This window comes from Carya illinoinensis, chromosome 3 (assembly GCF_018687715.1).
Source record: "Carya illinoinensis cultivar Pawnee chromosome 3, C.illinoinensisPawnee_v1, whole genome shotgun sequence".
Classification (NCBI taxonomy): Eukaryota; Viridiplantae; Streptophyta; class Magnoliopsida; order Fagales; family Juglandaceae; genus Carya; species Carya illinoinensis.
Window position 1 is genome coordinate 44326475 of NC_056754.1, and position 22834 is coordinate 44349308.

At 38.6% G+C, this 22834-nt stretch overlaps 2 protein-coding genes across 2 annotated transcripts; one reads left to right on the plus strand and one right to left on the minus strand.

The window, feature by feature from the left end:
- The first annotated feature begins 1095 nt into the window (after positions 1 to 1095).
- Positions 1096 to 15371, plus strand: LOC122304343 (BTB/POZ domain and ankyrin repeat-containing protein NPR1-like). Its single transcript, XM_043116561.1, has 3 exons — positions 1096 to 1386; positions 14063 to 14263; positions 14918 to 15371. Exons 1-3 carry the CDS (start codon positions 1338 to 1340, stop codon positions 15160 to 15162), a joined length of 495 nt encoding a protein of 164 aa, XP_042972495.1. The 5' UTR covers positions 1096 to 1337; the 3' UTR covers positions 15163 to 15371.
- A 1036-nt stretch (positions 15372 to 16407) lies between these two features.
- On the minus strand, positions 16408 to 18667 carry LOC122304344 (heat shock factor protein HSF30-like). Its single transcript, XM_043116562.1, has 2 exons — positions 17914 to 18667; positions 16408 to 17622 (listed from the first exon to the last, which is right to left on the minus strand). The coding sequence occupies exons 1-2, from the start codon at positions 18490 to 18492 to the stop codon at positions 16789 to 16791; spliced, it is 1413 nt and encodes a 470-aa protein (XP_042972496.1). The 5' UTR covers positions 18493 to 18667; the 3' UTR covers positions 16408 to 16788.
- Positions 18668 to 22834: the final 4167 nt, after the last annotated feature.

The window sequence follows — 22834 nt, forward strand, 5'->3', positions numbered from 1 at the left end:
ATGTTAATTAATAATTTAATAATTAATATATGCTTAGTGTAGTGACAAAATATGAAAAAAAAAATAAAAATAAAATTATATTATTATTTTAATTTATTTTTATCTAGTCTAATGTGAGGTTATATATATACACATATATTTATACATGGAGAAGGAGGTCAAACCCATAATCTCCGTTTCAAAGATGTAGGTCTTGTATGATCAACCCATAAGTCTTTAGCCAATGTGAGATTATACTTGAATAGCTTTGATGTTTAACGAAAACATCTAATTTTAGTCTAATTTTAGCTCTGACACTCGTTAGAGCATTGTTAATAGATTATTTATTGTTAATAGATTATACATATGTAAAGGATATTTTTGATGAATATAATATGGATTTAAATTTTAGCTATTCTATTTATACAGTCTTCATATTAAAATAACTATTTTTCATTATATAACAATAAAATAATAGAAGATAAATTTGACTTTAGCTATTCAGATCACATCTCCACGTTGGATTATCTATTTATTTATTATATAATAATGACTAATTAATAATTTGAAAAATATTTAATTTTTTAATTATTAATTTATTTTATTTTATCATATTTTACTATTCTACCTATTATATATTAATTAGTAATCATATTCTAATTAAATTATAGGTCAACAAATTATATTTTTTCAATTGTCATTTAATATTAATAATCATAAATGTCTAATTAAATTCATCTAAAATTTTATATAAATGTCTTAATTACAAATCAAATTTCTAAATTTCCCATCTAACTATATATATTTTTTTTCAGATTTTATTCTACGCAACAACTATCAATTAAAATGAGAGAGGGAGAGTTATGGATAACTAATAAAATAAAGATTTACTCTTTAAACAGTAATGATCAAATTTTATTTTATCTTTGGAAAGACTGTAGCTAAAAATAAAATAAAAAATTGATAATGCATAATCTATTACAGGTGAATTTTATGTCTAATAATTAAAAAGTGAATAAGCCGTTAAGAAGCTCTTAGGATGCTTGTGTACCTGAATCGATAAGCAGCAGGTAGTGCAGGATCTCAAGGAGGACGCACAACTTCCACTAACTCAGATGCGACCGCTCGGGGCTCCCGGACCTCAAGATAGCTACAGAGCTTAAATGAAAAATAAAAAATAAAAAAAAAAAAAGTTTATCTCGTTTCCATAATGATAATATTATATTATATTACATTGCAATATTATTTCTAGTTCCAAAGCCGCAACGCTATGGATTATTATAAGGAAATAAAATATTCTCCCAACTAGAACGAGGAGATCCATTGCTTGAACTTGGACAGCTTCTCTTTCTCTTGCTATGGCAGACGATGATCTCCGTATGATATCGTTGTACCTTGAAAATAGAGGTTAGATTTCCATTGGGTCAAATTTATTTTCTTAATTTATTATTCATTTGTTTTCCTTAGCTTTTCCCAGTCCTTTTCTCGAAGCCTATCTAGGTTGGATTTTATACGATTCAACCTAGTCTTCTTTCTATTTTAGACTTCTTGCTGATCTATCCCGAGTTTGCATGACTTCTATTTGCATTGCCCATTAGATGATAATCATGGGCATGGATAATATTAGTTTTCTGCTTTCCCTTTTTAAGCGTTATAGGGTAACGCCATACGAGTATTTCCCTTAAAACTCTTTAAGAAAGTTTCTTCATAGAGTTTTCAGAATTTTTTTTTTTTTAACTTATAAAAATAGACTTTCTTAAAATTCTATTAAGAAAACAAGTCTTTGTGTGGAAGGAATGCTTAGTCTGTAAGAATAATAAAAAAGAAGATAGTTTACAGCTAAAAAGCTTCAATGATTTATTAACAATTCTGTATACACTTATTACAAGAAGTACATGAGCTATTACAGCAGTAAATGGTTCTGTGCAACTCGGCAATCTAAGCTAATATGCTGACAAAGATCATGATCGGTCATTGACTGTATAAAGGTAAGATCAGTGATTGTAGCAGAGCAGCTAATTTTTAGGACTTAGATGACTTGGTGAGCTGTCTTCACTTGAATGATCTGGACAATTTCAGTTGATTGGGCTTGGCTGTCGATGTGCTTAGCAGTTTGTACACTTGACTGCATTGCGAGATGGCAGGTATAAGTCGGCGTTATCTTTCTATCATATGGAGGAGAGTGATGGCTATTCATTGTAATGAACGAGGGAGGCAAAGCAATTGATTATATTGAACCTGTCATATGCATGACTAAGAATTAGATATTTTAATAACTAATGCATTTGCTTATACAAGGATGTGTTTCTAGTAAAGAACTTGTAGCTGCTGTTTAGGGATTCTTGACATCGTTCCAAATTCTTTGCTTCATTCTTCTTTTAAATTTCCCTTGCTTGCTCAGTATTATTGGTGGCATATGTTCATTTATCACCTTCGTATTCCTCGATGATCAATCTTAGGGGTGAAAAAAAAAACCGGCAAACCGGTGAGGTTCTAAATCAGTTTGGTACCAGTTCTATTTTTTCAAAACCAGTCGAAATCAATCCGGTTCTAGTTTTCCTTTTTCTAACACCAGACCGAACCGGACCGGATTGGTTCATATAGATATATATTTTAGTTTTTTATATTATATAAAATATTTTTTATACGAATTTTTATATTATATATAATTTTTGTATCTAATATATATAATTATGTATAAAATAATATTGTATTATATGCTAAATTATTAATTAAAATAACATTAAATTTTAAAATCCTATATAAATAACTATATATTATCGCTATAGTCTATAGTATTAATAGTTATACTAATACAATATCACTTTATATTATAATAAACTATAATATTTCATTATATTATATATTATAATATATCACTATATTATTATAAAATACTATAATAATATTATCACTATATTATTATATACCATAATCTATATAGCATATTATATATACTATATATATAATATACCAGAAAAATGGGACTGGAACCATTAAAACTGAAAGTACCGGTTTAGGGGTGTGGAAGGGATATTTAGAGCCTTGAAGAAGTAAGTCCATGTATTAAAAGGCCCAAATCTGAGACATCAGTGATTGAACTATGAGCCTAAGGGTTGGTCTTATTGATATATGTTATAGATAATGGAAATAGATAACGCCTCCAACTGATCATGAAGGTGATTACTCCAATTTACACGGAAATTCATCAAGATAAACTTCGGAGGTCAGTCTTTATCACCATTATCACGCCCATATAAATAAAACGAAAAGGTAACACATTGACTACATCATTCATATACTTATATTGATATCACTTTTCTCTAAATTAGGCACCAAAGTTCCACTAGGCACACCGTGCCACCCTTTCATTTCATTGCAAGTTATCCGTGTTATTGGTGATATGAAACATTAACAGTGGCGCCGTCTATGGGATTGTTATAAACTTCAACATGATTTTCACATGCCAACTACCATGCGATCACAGGCAACTTGAGACCAAAAGATGAATACAACAGAGATTGAAGCGAGGCTGGCGGATGTTAAAGAGAAGCTGAAAAGGGCGACAGCTCTGATGGAGAAACTACAGAAAGATAATGAAGAGTTGAAGCAATAGAACGCTGCTACACCACTAGTTAACAATAACCAGATTGAAGGAGATGCGCCAAGTGCAGGTGGAGTCAATGCCAAGGAGCTAGAAAAGAAGAGACTACACGACGAACTGCGGAGTCTCATGGATAAATACAAGGAGATGGCAAGAAAGATAGGGGAATCTTCCTCCATAGAGCAGTTGCTGAACTGGACGGATCTTCCCTACAGTGGTGAGGTAATGGCGGTACCACTTCCACCCAAGTTCAAAGTCTCCAAGATCGATATGTATGATGGATCCATGGATCTTACAGATCACTTGGAGAATTTTAAAGCATACATGACTCTCAATGGCTTCCCAGGAGAGGCCTCTTGCTGCGTTTTTCAATTAACCATGAAAGTAATAGCACGCGAATGGTTTGGAACTCTACAGCTAGGGTTTATCAATAGCTTTGAAGAGTTGGCCAAATAGTTCTTAACACAATTCCTGGCAAGCAGGAGACGCTGGTGACCTGCAGCTTACCTTCTCACCATTAAGTAGAGAGAATGAGAGAGCTTGAAAGCATACTTGACTCGATTCAATAAGGAGAAACTGACCATGGATGATTAAGACAAAAAGATCACACTAGCCACCCTACTAGGAGGCATATGACCTCGGAGTCCATTCGTGACCGAGTTGGTTAGGAAAACCCCCTCAACTTTGAGGGAGTTCATGGACAAGATTGGCGACTATGTTAATGCAGAGGACATGTTGCTGGCCCCTTTGGAGCCCAAGAAGTAAGAAGTGAAGTCGGAAGCAAAAAATTCAAGAAGAGATAGGAAGGTTGGGTCCAGTCACAGGGCACCCCGCAGGGGGGGGGGATTGAAAGACACTCCACCTAATGAGACCAAGGGCCTTGCCTTATCCACAACAACTTGAGCGTGCAAGAAACCGAATTGGGAGGAAGTAGAGAGCTCAAGCAAATGTTAGTAGACCACGTTAAGCCAAGAAGGGAAGAAGGTCGGGGGCATGAGTCCAAGCAGAGCAGAAGCCCATAAAGATAGAGGCAAGATAGAGAACGAAGGCAAGACATCCCTTGCCAACCACACGACCAAGACTAAGCCCCCTTGGAGGAAATCCGTACCATAATAGGGGGATTTTTTGGCGGGGGAGTGACGGCATCTAGCAGAAAGGCTCATGCCCGTCAAGCCAGGTATCATGAAGTGTACTTTATGGATAAACCTCCAAGTACCCTAGACTGAGTACCACGCCTGTTGTTTCCTCTGGAGATGAAGACTACGAGGGCGTCGTATACCCCCATGATGATACCTTGGTAGTCATTTTGTTAGTCGCAAACTATACCACCAGGCAGATCTTGATTGACAACAGAAGCTTAGTTGACATCCTATTCTGGGATGCCTTTACTAAAATAGGCATTGGCCTTGATAGGCTATGCCCATTATCGACCCCTCTAAAAGGATTTTCTAGCGAGGCTGTCCAACCAATGGGCACCATCGCTCTACCCATCACGATTGGGTAGGGAGCCAACATGGTTACAACAATGACATATTTCTTGGTTGTTAAATCCCCATCATCCTATAATGCCATATTGGGGCGCTTAACTTTAAATGATTTGAAAGTTGTTAACTCTACCTACCACCAAAAAATGACGTTTTCAATAGAAGCAAGCATCAGTGAGGTTCGAGGAGAGCAAATCTTGGTGTGGGAATGCTACATGTAAGAACTCAAGGCGGGGGCGCCAAGGGTATGTATCACAGAAAATTCAAGCACTAAGTCACCACCTCCATCATTAGTCGTGGCTGGCTAAGACATGGAGGTTAGGGATGAGAACAATCTAATGCAAGTAGAGGCAGATGAGCCTCTAGAGTTGGTAACATTGCACACCGATCGTTTGAACGCCACCACTCATGTGGGAACAAGACTCACCTGAGTATAGAGAAGCATTAAAACAGCTATTGATTGAGCACAAGGATGTTTTTGCATGTAGCCACGAAAACATGCTAGGGATTGACAATACTGTCATGGAACACAGGCTATGTGTCGATCCAGCAGCAAAGAAAACATGACAAAAGGGGAGAACCTTCAACACAGAGAGGTGCATAGCCATAGCTGAGGAGATTGATCAATGATCGCCTTTTAGCCATAGGATTTATAAGAAAAACATACTACCCAGAGTGGCTCTCCAACGTGGTGCATTGAAGAAGATTGATGCCATCTTGAACATGAAGCCGTCCCAGAGCATCAACGATGCCCAACAACTGGCGGGCAGAGTAGCAGCTTTAAACAGGTTCATTTCAAGGTCCACGACAAATGTCTTCCCTTCTTTAGGGTCCTAAGAAAGGTTCATCTGTGGAACAAGGAATGTGATCAGGCTTTCCAAGAATTGAAGTAGTATTTATGCAACCCACTACTATTGAAGCAGCCTAATCAAGGAGACACCTTGTATGTATACTTGTGGTATCCCCCTATGTCGTTTTTGTGGTCCTAGTTAAAGAAGAAAAAGAAACGCAAGCACCAGTATACCATACAAGCCGAGCATTGAGAGGCACCGAAACCAGATATCAGCGAATGGAAATGTTAGCATTCGCACCAGTGACAGCCGCCAAAAGATTGCGACCATATTTTCCAGCTCATCCCATGAAGGTGTTAACGGAACACCCTCTCGGTAGAATATTGCAAAAGCCCAACAGCTCAAGTAGATTGGTTGCATAGTTAGTAGAACTCAACGAATTCGATGTCGAATACATACCTAGAAGTGCAGTGAAGGGGCAAGCTTTGACAGATTTCATCACTGAGTTACCGAGTTCTCTGTAGAAGCTGAAGTCACACCTCACCAACAACCTTGGTGAGTTTTCGTTGACGGATCCACTAGTCAAACAAGAGGAGGAATAGGGATCTACATCGTCGAAAAAAGTGGGAAAGAGCACTATTACATGGCCACACTCACATTTAAAACCACTAATAACGAAGCCGAATACGAAGCTTTGATTGCTGGTCTCTCAATTGCCAAAGCCTTAGGTGCTGTAGAGATTGAAGCAAAGGTAGATTCCTAGATTGTGATAAACCAAGTCATTAGAGCATATGCCATGAAAGAGGAAAAGTTGAAAAAAAAAATACCTAAGTCGAGTGTTGGAGATCCGCGACCAGCTGGCCTATTTTAGTCTTGCATAGATACCTAAAGAAAACAACGCGATAGTAGACAGACTGGCCAAAGTCACTTCCATGAGGGATGAAGTAAATCTCTCCTGGGATATGCACAGAAAAGTGATAGAAATCCTAGCAATTGGAATGCAAGTGAGCCAACTAGGGCCCGCAGGGCCAGAATGGGCCAAGGCAATTTTTGAGTACTTTGACTCAGGCAAACTCATCGAGAAGAAAGAGGCAGCGAAGAAGATCAAAAAGAGTGCAACACAATTTGTCAAAGATGACAGAATCCTTTATAAAAAAAGGATTTGTCGTTCCTTTGCTAAGATGCATCTCGCCTAAAGAGGTGCAATACATCCTAGCGGAGATACATGAGGGTGTCTGTAGGAATCATTCTGGTGGGAAAGTTTTGTCGAGGAAAGCCCTTAGGATGAGCTATTACTGGCCCAATGCCCTCAGGGATGCCAAGCAATTTGCGACAAAATGCATCAAATGCCAGGTCTACACTCACATCCCGCATTGCCCTCCCAAAGAAGGTATTCTCTATCACTGTCCCATGGTCGTTTGCCCAATGGGGAATTGACTTGGTTGGCCACTTTCTGCCAGGGAAGTGGAGAGTAAAACATATAGTCGTGGTCATAGACTATTTTTACGAAATGGGTGGAGACGAAACCCTTAGCAACCATAACGGCAAAAACTATCACTAAGTTTATGTGGAAAAACGTCATCTACCAACTTGGAATTCCTCACAGTATAATATCTGACAACGGGAAGCAGTTGGACTCGGAACATTACAAAGAATGGTGCAAGGAGCTGGGAATCTAATGTCAACCCGCGGGATTGGAATTCCTTAAACCCACAATCAATTTGAAAACTCACTCAAGAAAATCAAAACCAAGTCAATGGATGGAAGAGCCTAAACCCGTTGAGGAACTTGTTTCAAGAAACTAGACCCGTTGAGAAATTCGTTTCAAGAACTTTGATTATATGAAAATCTAGACCCGTTGAAGAACTTATCGGGTTTCAATTGGCTAGGTTACTGTAGTGGTACTGTAGTTGCGCACTGTAGCCGTACACTATTCACTTAAGGGTATTTTTGGAAACAAAGGGCCTTATTTTAGCTAGGGTTATGTTTTGGGAATGGTTATTTAAACTCCTTGTAGCCACAGCTTATGAATATAATGAAAGTTTATGAAATTAATTAATTTTATTCATTGTGAGTTGAATTTATCTGCTCTTGTTCTTAATTGAACTTTTGAACTTATCAAAAGTAAATCACAACCTTTGTGGCGTTTCTCCTTTGTAATCTGGATTCTTGAGACAAGTTTTTCAACGGGTCTAGATTTTCATATAATTTAGGTTCTTGAAACGAGTTCTTCAACGGGTCTAGGTTTCTCTATCCATTGACGGTCCACCTTGGAGTCCATCAAAATTCAAGCCAAGTATTACCCGAGCACCCATAAGTTAATGGGCAAGCGAAGGTGACAAACAAGTCTTTACTCGGGATTTTAAAAAAGATTTTAACAAGTAGGAAGGAAGAGTGGTTAGAACTTAGAAGAGCCCCTAGGGGTAATGTGGACATACAAGACAACCGTGAAGACCCCAACAGGTGAAGCACCGTTCTCATTGGCTTTCGGGAGCGAAATAGTCGCCCCAATGGAAATCGGTTTGCTACACCAAACCCGCCACTTTAACCAAACTTAGAATAATGAAGTGCTGGAGGAGCACCTTGACCTCTTAGAGGAAAAAAGGGAAGAAGTCGAGATCCAAAACGTCCCCCACAAAAGAAGGACAGAGCACTATTTCAATAAAAAGTCAAACCCAAATCTTTAAAATAGGTGACTTTGTTCTCAAAGAAACAAGAGTGACAACACAAGATGAAGGCAAGCTCGGGCCACGTTGGAAAGGGTCATATGTAGTGATAGCTAACAACCAACCGAGGTCGTACTGCCTCAAAGATAGCCAAGGAAAGGAGTTGCAACATCCTTGGAATGCTAAGCAACTGAAGAAGTTTTACCCTTAATTCTTTTCTCCTATGTATTCAATAAAGCAAGATCAATAAAGGTAGATGGTTGTTCAGCTTGCGTACCCACGACCCCCATACTTAGCCACCAAAGTTGAGTCCAAAAACTTGCGCTGCAACTAAAGGGCGTGGAGGTCCAAAGACCCCATACCAATAGATATTTCAATTGTGGTTTCCATAAATTCGTTTAACAGAGTCTGTAGGGTGCATCCCACTTATCTAGAATCTAGTATGATGGGGGTTTGCATGCTTCGTTCATGTCTATTACTTATAGTCTAGTTAGAAGCACATGAGAAGTTGTCCACGAATGAAAGTTAATGAAATTCAACTCTATTTGGGACTTGGTTCTCTCTTGTTTCAATTAGTCTTGATTAGCAGGTGCAATTACCAAGTAGGAAAAGGGCAGGAATTCAAATTAGTCCAATTGTTAGGCTTGGTTTATTTGTTAGTGGAGCATAACAAGATAGTCTTTCTTTAATTTTGCCAAGTTCAGATATTGTTTATTTAGTTGCTTTCCCTTTACCCAGGAGACCTAGGTTTGATCCCCAGCAATGGAATAAAATTATTGTTACTGATAAAAAATTGCTTTCCTAATAGAAAACCACTGATAGCCTCCATTTAAAATCGGTTGTCTTAAATGGAACCAATTAACTTTTGGGCTGTCATTAAAAGATATTATGGTAAGTTCTTGCGAGCATTTAACTTGCAATTGCCCTATATATTACCTAGTTCGCCTAAGGTGTCATTATGGGATACCATACTGGAAATCGGTTTTCATTCCCCATGTTTTAGGTATCATTAGAATGAGAATGACAAGATATCTCTTTCCAATGTGTTGAGCTACTCGTGCTTTTCTAAAACTATGATTTATAGAGGGTTTAGTCCTGAGTGGGTTCAGTTACTGTGAGCATTTAAACCGGGCTGCTTATTCATTTTTCAAACCTGCTGAAGCCAAACAACCCCACAACCCCCATACTTAGTCACCAAAATCGAGTCCAAAGACTCGCGGTGCAGCTAAAGGACTTAGAAGTCAAAAGATCCTACGACCCCCATACTTAGTCACCGAAGTAGAGTCCAAAGACTCGCAATGCAGCCAAAGGGGGTGGAGGTCAAAAGACCCCACAACCCCCATACTTAGCCACCAAAGTTGAGTCTAGCCAAAGGGAGTGAAGGTCAAAAGATCCTACGACCCCCATACTTAAACACCTAAGACGAGTTTAAAGACTTGAGGTGCAGCCAAAGGGTGTGGAGGTCAAAGGACCCATGATCCCTTTTTTAAGCTAGCGAGCAGCGAGCATATAGGTCAATAGCGTGGATTAAACTAAGCGTGAAGAACACAAAGTAAACTCATAAAGGGCAACACAATATTAGCACAATATCACAACACATCTATACGAAATTGTCCAAGGAATTTCCAGAAAGTATTACAAAAGTTCAAACTATTACAACAGTTCAAGAAACATTATTCATAAAAGGGTAGGAAAAATCTTTAGGAAGGTGGAGCAGGCGAAGGCTTGGAGGGCGACGAGGAGTCCAAAAAGGAGTCGGGCATGGTTTTGCCCCCCAAGGAGTCCACGAACTAGACTGTAGCATCATTAGGTTTGAAGGCCTCGAGGTCCAAGTACTTTAAGTTAGTTCAAGGATGGCCCAATAGGTGAGCTCACAGGCGGGCCATGCCAGCCCCATACCTGTACCCAAAAGCCTAATCCCTAACACTTCTGGAAGACGCCAGCTATGGATGTAGACGAACCACCTTGCCTCTTGAAGCAGTCAATTCTGCTTCCAACTCCGACAACCGTTTCTTATGCTCCTTCACCTTCTTGTCCAGATGCAGCCTGGTTTGGCTCATCTTGTCCTACTTGGCATCTATTTCCTCCCAATTTTTTTGGTAGGCAGCGAACCTACTGTGCAAATCTTCATAGGACCCTTCCTTCTCCGACAGTTGAATCCCAAACTGCCTTCGAGCTTCCTGAAAGCTCAAGAAGCTCAGATGCCTAATCACGAAGGAGTTTGAGGTCACCTTCGAAGGAGCGGATATGCCCATCAGCTTGCTCGAGGTAGGATTCTACCTCAATCTTCTCAGCTAGCAGCTAAGCCATTTCTTGCTTGGCAAAAAATCCAAACATTCGCCTCTGGCGCACCTCCAACTCCAAGTCAGCACGATCATTCACAATCCAAGCTACCAAGTCGTTCACGCCCTACAAGGCACAATAACACACTAAGGAATGGACCCCATGGGCAAAGAGGGAAAATAATTATAACGCAACCAGCAATGTCATACCGGAGACAAGAAATCTTTCAAACGACATGACATCTCCATCACGGCCACATCCCGAGGAAAGGAACCCAAGTGAGAGGACCCCTCTTGCCGTGACTCGCTAATCCTCCACCTGGCCCCTTCTCAGGAAATGTGTCAATGGTGCGGAAGATGCAGTAACGACCTCTATCTCCGGCACATAAGTGTCCTGGACCAAGGGGTTGACAAATATAGAAGTGCCATCAGGGCTTCCTCCCCCTCTGTTCCCATCTTCCACATGGTCTCCTTCAACTTGATCCTCCCTCGATGACCCACCTCCCTAGGGGTCAAGGGATCCACATCACCACCAAAGGAAGGAAGAGGGGGAAGGGAAAGGAATGGAGACCCTTTCATTGTCTATGGGTGGAGTTTCATCCCTAGAGATAGTCGCAGGCAAGGAACTTAGATTGGAGCCTTGGTCATTGCTAGCAGTAAGGGTCACCAACTCAGACGCCATGACCCCAATCACACCCATTGAAAAGGTCTCAAATATTTCAGATGCAAACTCGCCGCCACTAGGAGTTGAGACTGATGAAAGAAGAGAGGGGAACTTGAAGGGCGAGGTACCCATCAAGTTTGACCCCTTAGCGGGCAACTCAAAATCAAAGGGTGTGGCCAAATCAACAAGGGCTTGGCCTATGAGCCCATCAAGGTCGTCTAACCTAGGGGATGTGGGCGGTGACACAGGCGTTAGAGAAACAAAGGGCATCTCTTACTCAATAGAGGGCATCTCCCCCTCCAAAGTGGGATGGACACCAGTATCAACGGTCATACCTAGCCCCACATCATTAGCCACGCCCTCAGCGTCTTTAGTTGAGCGGCTGGTTGGCGCATTGCCCTCAGTTTGGTGAAAACGCTTCTTGAGAGCTTCAAAAGAAGGCGAGGAAGCGGGCATCTTTTTGGAAAAGGGCTCCACAGCCTTCAATTTATGCCCATTTACATGGGAGCGATCAAGTACAACAAGAAACTGGTCAATGTTGTCGGGAGCCAATAGTTGCTCTATCCACAGGGCACTATCGTTTTCTTTAGCCCAATTAAGGACTGCATCAATGCAACTACGCTCGTGGTCAGTCAGATCTATAAGGATCTTTTTGTCGTCAGGGACCTTGCCCCAGTAAGCCAGAATGGGAAAATCCCGAATTTCCATTTCAGAGGCTGAGAATTCCCAGCCATTTTCAGAAACAAAGAAAATTTTCTTTTTCCATTGTTTGGCATTCGAATGGCAACCTTCAAAGGCGCCAAACATTGAGAACGGACACGAAAACTACAAATATTACTTGACAGTCCTTTTACGGATTAAAAAGAAAAGAACTCATGGGCAGTCAGGTTTGGGTACCTCTCCCCCAAAGGTTCCAGAACCATACGGAACACTATGCAGGAGCATAAAAGTACACACCAAGGGTATGAATGGAGTTGGGCAGGAGCCAGTTTAAGAAGATCAAGAATGTCGTGAATAGGGCAACAAAAGGGGAGACACAAACCATGTATAAGAGCACAAACAGGAAGGGAAACTCTCCTCGAGAAACCCTCTCGTCAACAACATCCTCTGAGGGGATAGTGAGACTCACAAAATCAGGGATATGGCACAAAGCCCTCAACTTCGTCAAGTCTCGAGCTATGAGTGTAGAGTGCCAAGTGAATCCTTCAAATAAAGGAGGGGTCTAACCCTTAGAAGATTCGGGCACAGAGTGGGAAGAAACCGTGGAAGGGGTTCACATAGAAACTTGGGGGGAAGTACGGGAAGAACTACGGTGAGCCATTTGGTGTTTAGGTTGGAAGAAACAATTTTGAGAGAGTGAGAGGTAGCGAGTCTTTGGAAGCCTTAGAGAATAGAATGTAGAGAGGAAATGGAAGAACTCGAGAAGAACAAATGACCTAAGGAAATGGAAGAGGTAGGAGAAAAAAAGGCAATGATGAGGGATTCTTGGAAGGCGAACGGCTGACAACCCCGTCAGTTATCATTCTTGAACAAAAATAAAAATAAGGAGTAAAAGTGCGGGAACATTACAGATGATGTGTGTCACGTCTTGGATGTGCATGAAAGTTAAATCTATACGAGCCCATACCCTAGTTAGCATAGACCTCCAGTGGGATAAAATCCCTAGGGTCACCACCTGTCTAGAGCTAGTAGGGTAGAAAGAAAGCACGAGCTAGTGAATTTCCCATGTACAGGCACAAGAGAAATTAGTGGGGTAACTAGAAGGGATATTTAGAGCCTCGAAGAAGTACGCCCATGTATTAAAGGGTCCGAGTCTGAGACGTAAGGGGTTGAACTATGAGCCCAAGGGTTGACTTATTGATATATATTATAGATAATGAGAATAGATAAGGTCTCCGACTGATTAGGAAGGTGATTACTCCAATTTACATGGACAGTCTTCAAGATAAACTTAGGAGGTCAGTCGTTATCACCATCATCACGCCCCTATAAATAACACGTAAAGGTAACACATTGACTACATTCATTTATATACTTATATTGAGATCACTTCTGCATAACTTAGGCATTAGAGTTCCATTGGGCACCCCGTGCCATCCTCTCATTTCGTTGCAGGTTATTCGTGCTGTTGGTGGTGTGGAACACATTCTTAATAGGGTGTAACCAGTGTATATTGGTTCGGTTCTAAAATATGTTCAAAACTGGACCAGACCGGTTATACCCCTAAATTCAATCATGCTAGTTGAAGTAATTCAAAACATTGCCATGATTCCTGTACTGTTTCTTGTTGTCTTCCACCCCAGGCTAGTTAAATTAGAATTTGAATACAAAATCTGGAGGATTGTTTGACCAGACTAGTGCAAATAAGACTTGAGTTTTCTTGATTTTTTATTGTTGTTATATTTACTATCAAGATATCATCGAATAAGATTTTTTTTTTTCCTTTTTATTGAAAGTTACCTATTAGAGTTAATCATCATGTGGGGCATACTCTATTTGGGTTATCATACAGAGAGGCTCCTGGTCAAATTTTGTATCTATGGTTTGAAACAGTTTGTGGTGATTATCTATTGATTGTTTAATTCTTGACAGTTGGACTGGCGAGACTTCTATTCCCCATGGAAGCAAAACTTGCAATGGATATTGCTTACGTTGATGGCACTTCTGAGTTTCCTTTAGGCATCAAATCTATGAATTTGGGGAATGCCCAGAGAACAAGTGTAGACTTAACTGAGGCACCTTTCAAGATCCAAGAGGAGTATCTAGCTAGGATTAAAGCACTCTCTAGAAGTGGTAATGACCTCCCATCTATATGCACCTGTATGATCATATTTTTTGTTCTGCTTCTAACACCAAGCACTTAGGGTGAATCAGCTCTTGCAAAAACTCACCTCGATCGACAAGGTTAATACACTGATTTGCCCTTTCATATTGGAACTTTACAGGATTTGTACAGAAGAAATATATTTCCCAGATGTTTTATTTGAAAGTGATGTCTGAATAGGAAGAGAGTATCATGTCAATATTCTTGTGTTTCTTAGAAACTTTTACTTGATGAAAACTTTCTCATTAGGAATCAGTTTCTTCCTTCAATGCTTTGGTTTTCTAATCTCCTCTCCCCCACCCAACCAACTCAAAAGAATTGCACCCTATATTTGCACCCTATATCGTGCCCACTTCTGCACAATGTCAGAGCACATCATCTTTGGATTTTTGTTTTATTATTTTTTAAGGTGAATTTCATTAGAAAGTTATATCTTTGGATCTCTAAATTATATGCAAGCGTCCCATTTTTTGCGTTTAGAATATTAAAAAAATTGCTTCACTTAAATCAGATTTTACTGTTCTTGTTTTTTTTTTTTTTTTTTGGTGTTTTGGGGGGGGGGGGGGGGGGGGGGGGAGGTGTTAATATGCCTGATTTTCTCTCTCTTGCTTAATCATGAGCAGTGGAACTTGGAAAACGCTACTTCCCTCGTTGCTCTGAAATCCTTAATAAGATAATGGATGCTGATGATATATCAGAACTGGCATGCCTGGAGAACGACAATCCAGATGATCGACTATTGAAGAAAAAAAGGTATATAGAACTCCAAGAAGGTATAAAGAAGGCGTTTGATGAAGATAAGGAGGAGTTTGATAGGTCTGCTATGTCGTCTTCAGCATCTGCATGCTCGGGAGTTGGCAAGGCCTAATGGTAAGCTTACCATCAGGAAATGAATAATTGTAAAACAGTTGTAAACCATCGTGTTATCCAATATAAAGAGATCCAAAATGCTTCATTTTGTTGTCGTACCATAAATGGTTTTCATGTCATTTTTTATTTTCTTTGTAACAAAGTCTGTATTTACTTGATTGTTGCCGAATTGTTTTAGAGATTTAGAGGGTGATTTCCTTTCTGGTCTTTCTTTCTCTTCCCCCACCTACTCGAACTCTTTGCCAAATACAAGAAAGATTTTTGTAAAATAGGAGTTCATGTACTAAGTTAGTATCGTTAGTATCATTAGCACCAATTTTTATTTTTTTTTAAATAACACAAAAAGTTGGTGTTATTCATTGATGATCCTTTTTCTACGAACCTACTCGCATGGAATTTAGTTCTCTCAGATACTTTCTCAATCCTGTCACCTTTTTTGTCTGCTTGAATTCTTAGTGCTAGTCAAATCATGGCAACGGGGTCACTCTCAGCTCATTCCACGCTAGTCGAAAAGCTCGTATTTTTGCTTCCGAAAACCACATCTAAGACACACTTTTAGTCATGTCTTGCACTTGTACAAGAGACCCACCTACCAGACATATAAAATAGTCGACCTTCATGTTCTTCAAACATGTGGCAGAGTTCTGGGCACATGGTTGTGTAAGATCTAGGCCAATCTAACTATGTTTAACTCAAGACAACTTTTGTTAGGGGCACCTAAGATGATCCACTTTGTCACACGTTTGGAGCAGAGCATAGGGATTCCATCATTTAATAGATTTAATCCACTATCTTTATATGTTCTGCTTGTAATTTGTTATTAGCCAATGTCAATGGAGAGCTTTGCTGTCCATAATTATTCTTCCTTCCTTATTTTCACCTTTCTTAATTTACTTAGGCTTGTACAGTTAGCATATTTGACAGAGTATAGTTTCCATATAGGGTTGGAATCATTCGGGAATTGCATTCTTTCCATGTATAAAATTCTTGTAAAGCTTATATATAATCTACAGATTACTCAAGGCCAATTAATTCGGCCATTCCCACAATACTTTGACATGGTATCAAGAGCCAGGTTGCTAATTTTTTCTTTTCCTTCGAATTTTTTTGTCTTCTTGGTTTCGGAGGTGCCTCTCGTGCCTTTCGGTCAGATCTGTGTTGTTGTCCCTACTTATCAAAATTAAGGGACCCCTTGGGTGAAAATAATGGTTCCTAGTTTTTCTAATTTTTACACAACAAAAAGTCACTCCTTCAAAATTACTACCATATAAAACAAACTGTCCGATCAAGAAATACAACAAACTGATAGGCAAGCTGCAGCAGCATGAACTCAATCTAAGGTATTTATGTTATAAGAGGACCAAGCTGTTCAATTCTAGTAGGGCTGTAACACTTTTTCCATAACAAACGAGCGCATCACCTTAAAAAAAAAGTGAATAGAAACTATGAACACTCGCGATAACGATGATATCTTCAGTACGAGTGAGTAGGAAATTCTTTCCACTGCAACTTCAACTTCTTGTGAGACAGAACCAAACCAAAGACACCCTCTTTTAGCTTCAGCCTTCTTTACAATGAGGAGAATTAGAGCAGATAAAAGACACACCAAGACGGTACATTTGATTCAAGGAAGCGCCCCAACACAACCAGCTTGCTCCACCAGTCCACATGCAATTCCCCCCCAATCATTTGGCTTGACAATCAAATCCTCCAATTCAGAATAGAATTTAGAGTCATTTACAGCTAACTCTTCATCTACAATCGAATTGTCCTCCAGTAGTTTCTCTGACATGACATCATAAACAGAGGAGATATTTGGTTTGCTACTTCTTCTAGACATCACATTGATATTCTGGTCCTCAAGACTGCATATTAATGCATCATCTATGGACGCTGGGATATCCATATCCATAGCCTCCTCTTTCAGGATTTCAGAGAGTCCAGATAGAGTTGTCACCAAGCCCCTCGGAACTTTGTTTCTGCAATTAATTCTACGACTTTTGTCAATGGCCTTTTCATGCACGTGGGATGCTAACAATCTGCGTCTCTTAACAAACTCTCCTCCATCCAGCTCTCTCTTTTGCTGCTTTTTCTTCTGGATCAATTGCTGAACAAAGCTTGGGCTTTTGGTTACTTTGGTGAGGAAAAAGAGCATCTGTTGTATCCTACACTCTGCACCTCGAATACGATTTGCAACAGCACCTAAATGATTCTGAGAGTCTTTCTGTTTCTGTCTCAGGTTATGGATTTCCACTTTCAATATGTTTTGATTCTCCTTAAGACTCTCGAGTTCATCCTCCAACCCGGGTTTCATTGGATTGGCACCTACCGCCCCCTCTTGTTGTTGCTGCTTGTTTAACCTACTTCTTCTTTTGATGCTCTTGAGCAAATGCTTCTTCCCTTTTTGAAATCCTTCGTTTACAAACGTCCAGTTATCTGTATCAATCTTCTTGAAACCCTTCACGCGTTTTACACCACGAAACCCCATCAACAAAACAGCCAATAGTAAAATGTTCAAACCATATTAATTCAATAGAAATTTGTATTAGGAATTTAGGCCTGAAACGGAAGAATCATGCAAGTCTATGTATATAAGATAAAACCCACATATGAGGCATGCAACTTTTAGCAAAAAAATGGTCTGGTTGACATGTGGCAAATTTGATTTCCAAGAAAATACATCTCAACCAGCCAGACCGAGTACTTGGATGAACAAAGAACTTGGAAATTGTTAGTGTAATGTACTCACGTAAGTGTTGAGCTGGCGAATGAAGCTGGAGAAGTTTCTGTGCTTGAAATACCTTGGGAGCAGGTCTTGTGCGAAGACATGCTCGTCCCACACGGTAAAGCTGTCCCGGGTCTCGCTCCACGATACCACCGTATCGGTATCCGGGTCTTCCACCATCTCGAATATCTTCTTCAGAAATGGCGGTGGACCAGGCTCGTGCAGCCCCTCCATCGGCTTTGGCACCGCCTCCGACGAAGGCCCATTACCACCTCCGTCACCGTCAAAACTCGCTACGCCCCGGTCCTCGTCTTCCTCTTCTTCTACTTCTTCTTTTATACAGACCACCTCGATGTCGTCCACTTTCGAGGTCTTTGTTGTAGTCGGTGGAGCTGTGTCGTTTATTTCATGGACCGGTGTCCTTATTGAGGTGGAGGAAGAAGAATAAGACGACCCACCATCAGGTGCACCGCCGGAATGAGCAGGCCGAATGTCATCAGAAGGCGTCGTTCTTGTTTCTTCTTCTTCTTTTTTGACATGGACTAGTTCTTTCATAAGCAAAGATGAGAAAGTACGACCACCTTCAGTTTCATGAGTAACCATATTGTTATTCTTCAATCTGGGAAATATCAGACGGTTTTTAAGAACAGTGAAGACTGCCAAAAAATGGCGCTTAGCTGAGAGGGAAAAAGAGAGTTCTATTTAGTTTCTTGCGCACAGAGGCGAGGAGAGAAGTGGCAGGAAGATGTCAAAAAGAAATGCGCAGAGTCCAGAGACGATAATGCCGAGTCGCCGACTGGGTGTGTGTTAGTCTGGGAGAGTGCTGTTTTTGGGGAACGTGGGTGAATCGCCACGTTGCACTGCTTTTATAATTGTTGCCATTTGTACTTTGTAGCCACCGTCTGGGCTGGTACCTCTTCTCCCCTGCCTAATCCAAGTCCTACCCTTTTTTTTTCTACTTCCAACTCCCTCAATTTTCTTAAAACTCGTGAATGACACTGATACAATCTTTTTTTTACAATTTTTTATCACTTTTTTTTTTTTTCTATTCTTTTTTCCTCCATCGGTGTAGCACGTGCAGGACATCTAAGGGTATCACTGACCTACTTTATTTTAAAAGTAATGTGAGATATAATACTAGAGTGTGTAGATTCTATGTATTTTTCTTAAAGTGTGATTTATTATTAAAAAATTATTATCATTTATATAAATTTTATATTTATTTTTTTTAAATAATATACGAGACTTATTAAAAAATTATTATTATTTATATAAATCTTATATTTATTTACTTTTTTTTAAAAATAATATATGAGACTTACACACCTTCAGATTGTAACTATCATTTCACTCATGTTAAACAGAAATTAATTATTTAAAATAAACACCATCATATAAATTTTTTGTAAAATATATTGTAAAATAGGACTACTAAAAATATAAAAAAATCTCACAAATTGACGCGACACATAATGTAGCACGATACCAATGTGCCATGTCAGTCCTTTTTTTTTTCTCTCCTCATTTTCCCCCTATCCACTTCTCTCTCGTGCCCCTCCCCTCACCCTTCCCCACTCCCTTTCCCAAACTCTCGAGCCCAGCACCGCCACAGCGTAGCCCCACACCAACATCGCCACCACATCTTTCTCGTCCCTCATCGATATCATTGCCACACCCCTCACCTTCCTCACCCCTTATTGTAGCCCAATCATCTTCCTTGACTCGTAATCGACGTCGGAACATTGTCATCATTGCCCCTCACCAGCAAGTATGCGATCTCTCTCTCTCTCTCTCTCTCTCTCTCTCTCTCTCTCTCTCTCTCTCTCACAATTTGGATTGAGGGGGTGGGCAACGAGAGGGTGGGGGAGTGAAAGGAAAAAACAAAACTAGCGTGACATGCTGATAATGTGCTATGTCAGTTTGTAAGATTCATTTATGTCTGTAGTATTTTTCATTATAAAATAATTATACGAATCCTTGATCATAAACTATACACAACAACTTTTTATTTTTTACAACTTTATTTTAAATTAAGGATGATAATATAAAATTTAGGAAAATAAAAACATTAGTATTTTTAATAAAATAGCACTATCACATTAGTCTGTTGTGAAATAGACATATAAATATTATTATTAATCTCCATCCATCTATGCATTTTCAAGTAAACCCAATATTATGGACAAAAACTTGTTTTTATGGCTGACCCGACGATGAAACAAAAACCCTTCGATATTTATTTATTAAACAAAAAACCCTTAGATATTTATGAGTAAATTGTCTTTTTCTTTAAAAAAAAAAAAAAAATGAAACTTTAGTGATGACTTCCATTATAACAAATCTGAAATATATGGAGGAGATTCCTCCATATTAACAATTACATAAGAAATGGTTAATGCTTCTTTTGCCAAGATATATGCTATTACATTGATATTTCTTCTAAGATGAAGAAACTCCCACTTGTCAAATTCCTTAGATTTTCTTTTGCTATAGTTACAAATATCCATATACTAGTCCAAGCACTATCTTCAGTCTTCAAATCCTTAATGATCTAAAAGAGTCACATTCAATTATAGCATTTCCCAACCCCAAATCCAAACCAAAAATTGTTGCTTGAAGTGCCATAATTTTCAGCCAGCAATGGATCTGGGAAAAGGCTCTTGTTCTTTTCTTGGTAGCAATAACATTTTCTTCATAATCTCGAACAACAACCCCTATGCTAATTAATTCTGATGTGAGCTTCATCTACTATAGCATCCGCTTAGTTTATAAGTATTCAAAAGAGGGAGTTCCCGCTTATTGGCTGTAGTAAAATGTTTTCTTTGATTGCTCTTAGGAATGGAAAGTTTCATAGTTCTTTTTACTAAATAATCACAGTTGTACGAGTTATTGAAAAGAGTGATTCTAGGCTACCACCCAACAATGACTGCTGGGCATGCCGCCTAGCACAAATTTGGTTTTTTATTTTTTTATTCTTTTTCTTTTCATATTTTTTTAACATATTTAAATATTTTTTTTAAAAAAAATTCATCGATAAACTAAAGTCACTTCATTAATCATTAAATAAAAAAATTAAAAATAAATTTAAATAAATGAGCGATCAAAATGAGAGAGCAAACTCGGGCAACATGCTAGCATTTTCTTATCGAAAAATATGACTCCCATTAATTTCTATCAACATTAAAAAAAAAAAAAGAAATAGATGGTCAAATCATTGGTTGTCACATGTGGACTTTGTATTTTCTTAAAATATGATATTATTTTTTTCTTCAAATAATTATAAAAAATGATTATTTAAAAAATTGTAAAAAAAAAAAATGTCTTCAACGGCCAAATCTACCCATTATTTAGGGTGTGAGCGAGCAAATCGTTTTAGAATTATATATATAAAGGTAGAGGATTCGAACTTTATTTTTTTCATTTGGAGATCAAGTATTATGTCATATGCTCCAAAGAACCTTGACAATTTAAGAACTTAGTAAATAAATAGGATGGATTGAGTAATAAAGTAATATACTCATGTCTTGCTCATCCCTTTCATAAATGTAGCAACTCAACTTTTTGTAACCCTAATTTTTTCTTCAACCCATAATCCCTTTCTTCTTTTCTTCTTTCTTCTCTCTTTCTAGTGCTATCTCTTCTTTGGTTCTTCTTCATTCTTCATTCCATTCATTTGCTTTTCCATGTCTACACATTGCGGGCCTGAAGGGCGTACCTTCAACACTCATACTACGAGATTTGTCTCTACATATCCTTGTCGTGTCATTGCCACCATGTCGTCAACAACATAAACGAGCCACCATCAATAGCTACAAATATACATCTCCTTCCTTATCTCTCGTCACCATAGAGGATTTGGTTGACTTTTTACTTGGGTTTCAATTTAGTCCATTTAGCTTTAGGTTTTAGTTGACTTTTGTTGTGGATCAGCTGCCTATTTAGGGCAAGTATGTTGCCTACTTCCAATCAAATAATTGACAAGAACTTAGTATCACAACCCTTGTCCCTATACCGGAATGCCATGTCACCTAAAAGCATTATGTGAAATTTGACTCATTGAAAAGATCATAAGCATTTTTATAAAGTTCTACAACATACAGTCACTTTTACATACTCTTTGTACACTCCACTAATATGATTAGCCAAAATAATCATTTTATATTAAAAAAAATAATGCAACCAATTACATAAATAGAGTACGCAAAGAGTACTAAAAAATTATTGCACATATGATTTTTGTTTTCGATCCTATTTGAAATAAACAAAAGATAAACCTATTTCTTTTTAATATACTTAGATTAATCATGCTTTGCCCCCATGGTCCTTACTCCTTAGGCTATTCTTCAAGAGTTTTACTACCTACAGACAAAGTCGCATACTAATCTGCGTACCAATACTGATTCCTTTAGATTCAAAATTTAAATTAACATTATTTTTAATAAAATCTACTTTTTAACCAATCACACTAAATTAATGCACATATTAGTACGCAGTTGTACTTACAACTAAATTTTTCCATTCTTCAAACACAAGAAATTCTTTCTGGTTTGAAAATTTCTAGTAACTTTGTTTTGGAACTAAAGTAGAAATTAGATTATGGGGGTAAAACACTTCATTGAATAGAAGCTACCAATTTAAAGATCCAACCCATCAACAAATATTGCATATCAATATTCAATATGGGATATTACAATATACATCAATAAATCTCAAACATTAGGCTCAAATCTCATTCTAATAGATTAATTGATTGACACGTGGTACACGTGGTATTTGTTACATGACAACTACGCTAATAACAAAGCTAACCGGAGTTGTACGAAAAGAATTCATTGGGGATCCAGGAAGTTTTGACAAGCAAGTGAAAATCCAAGAATTACTTTTATTTTTAAAATATTTACCAACAAAACTCTGACTAGGCCACCTCCTTTAACTGTTTGCCAGT

What these genes read in the sequence shown, in the direction of transcription:
- LOC122304344 (XM_043116562.1), bottom strand. Translation starts at nt 18,492, where the DNA reads ATGGTTACTCATGAAACTGAAGGTGGTCGTACTTTCTCATCTTTGCTT. An exon ending in TTCGCCAGCTCAACACTTAC is followed by an intron (nt 17,623 to 17,913) that starts GTGAGTACATTA and finishes AAACGCGTGAAG; the next exon opens with GGTTTCAAGAAGATTGATAC.
- LOC122304343 (XM_043116561.1), top strand. Translation starts at nt 1,338, where the DNA reads ATGGCAGACGATGATCTCCGTATGATATCGTTGTACCTTGAAAATAGA. An exon ending in GTTGTACCTTGAAAATAGAG is followed by an intron (nt 1,387 to 14,062) that starts GTTAGATTTCCA and finishes AATTCTTGACAG; the next exon opens with TTGGACTGGCGAGACTTCTA. An exon ending in TAAAGCACTCTCTAGAAGTG is followed by an intron (nt 14,264 to 14,917) that starts GTAATGACCTCC and finishes AATCATGAGCAG; the next exon opens with TGGAACTTGGAAAACGCTAC.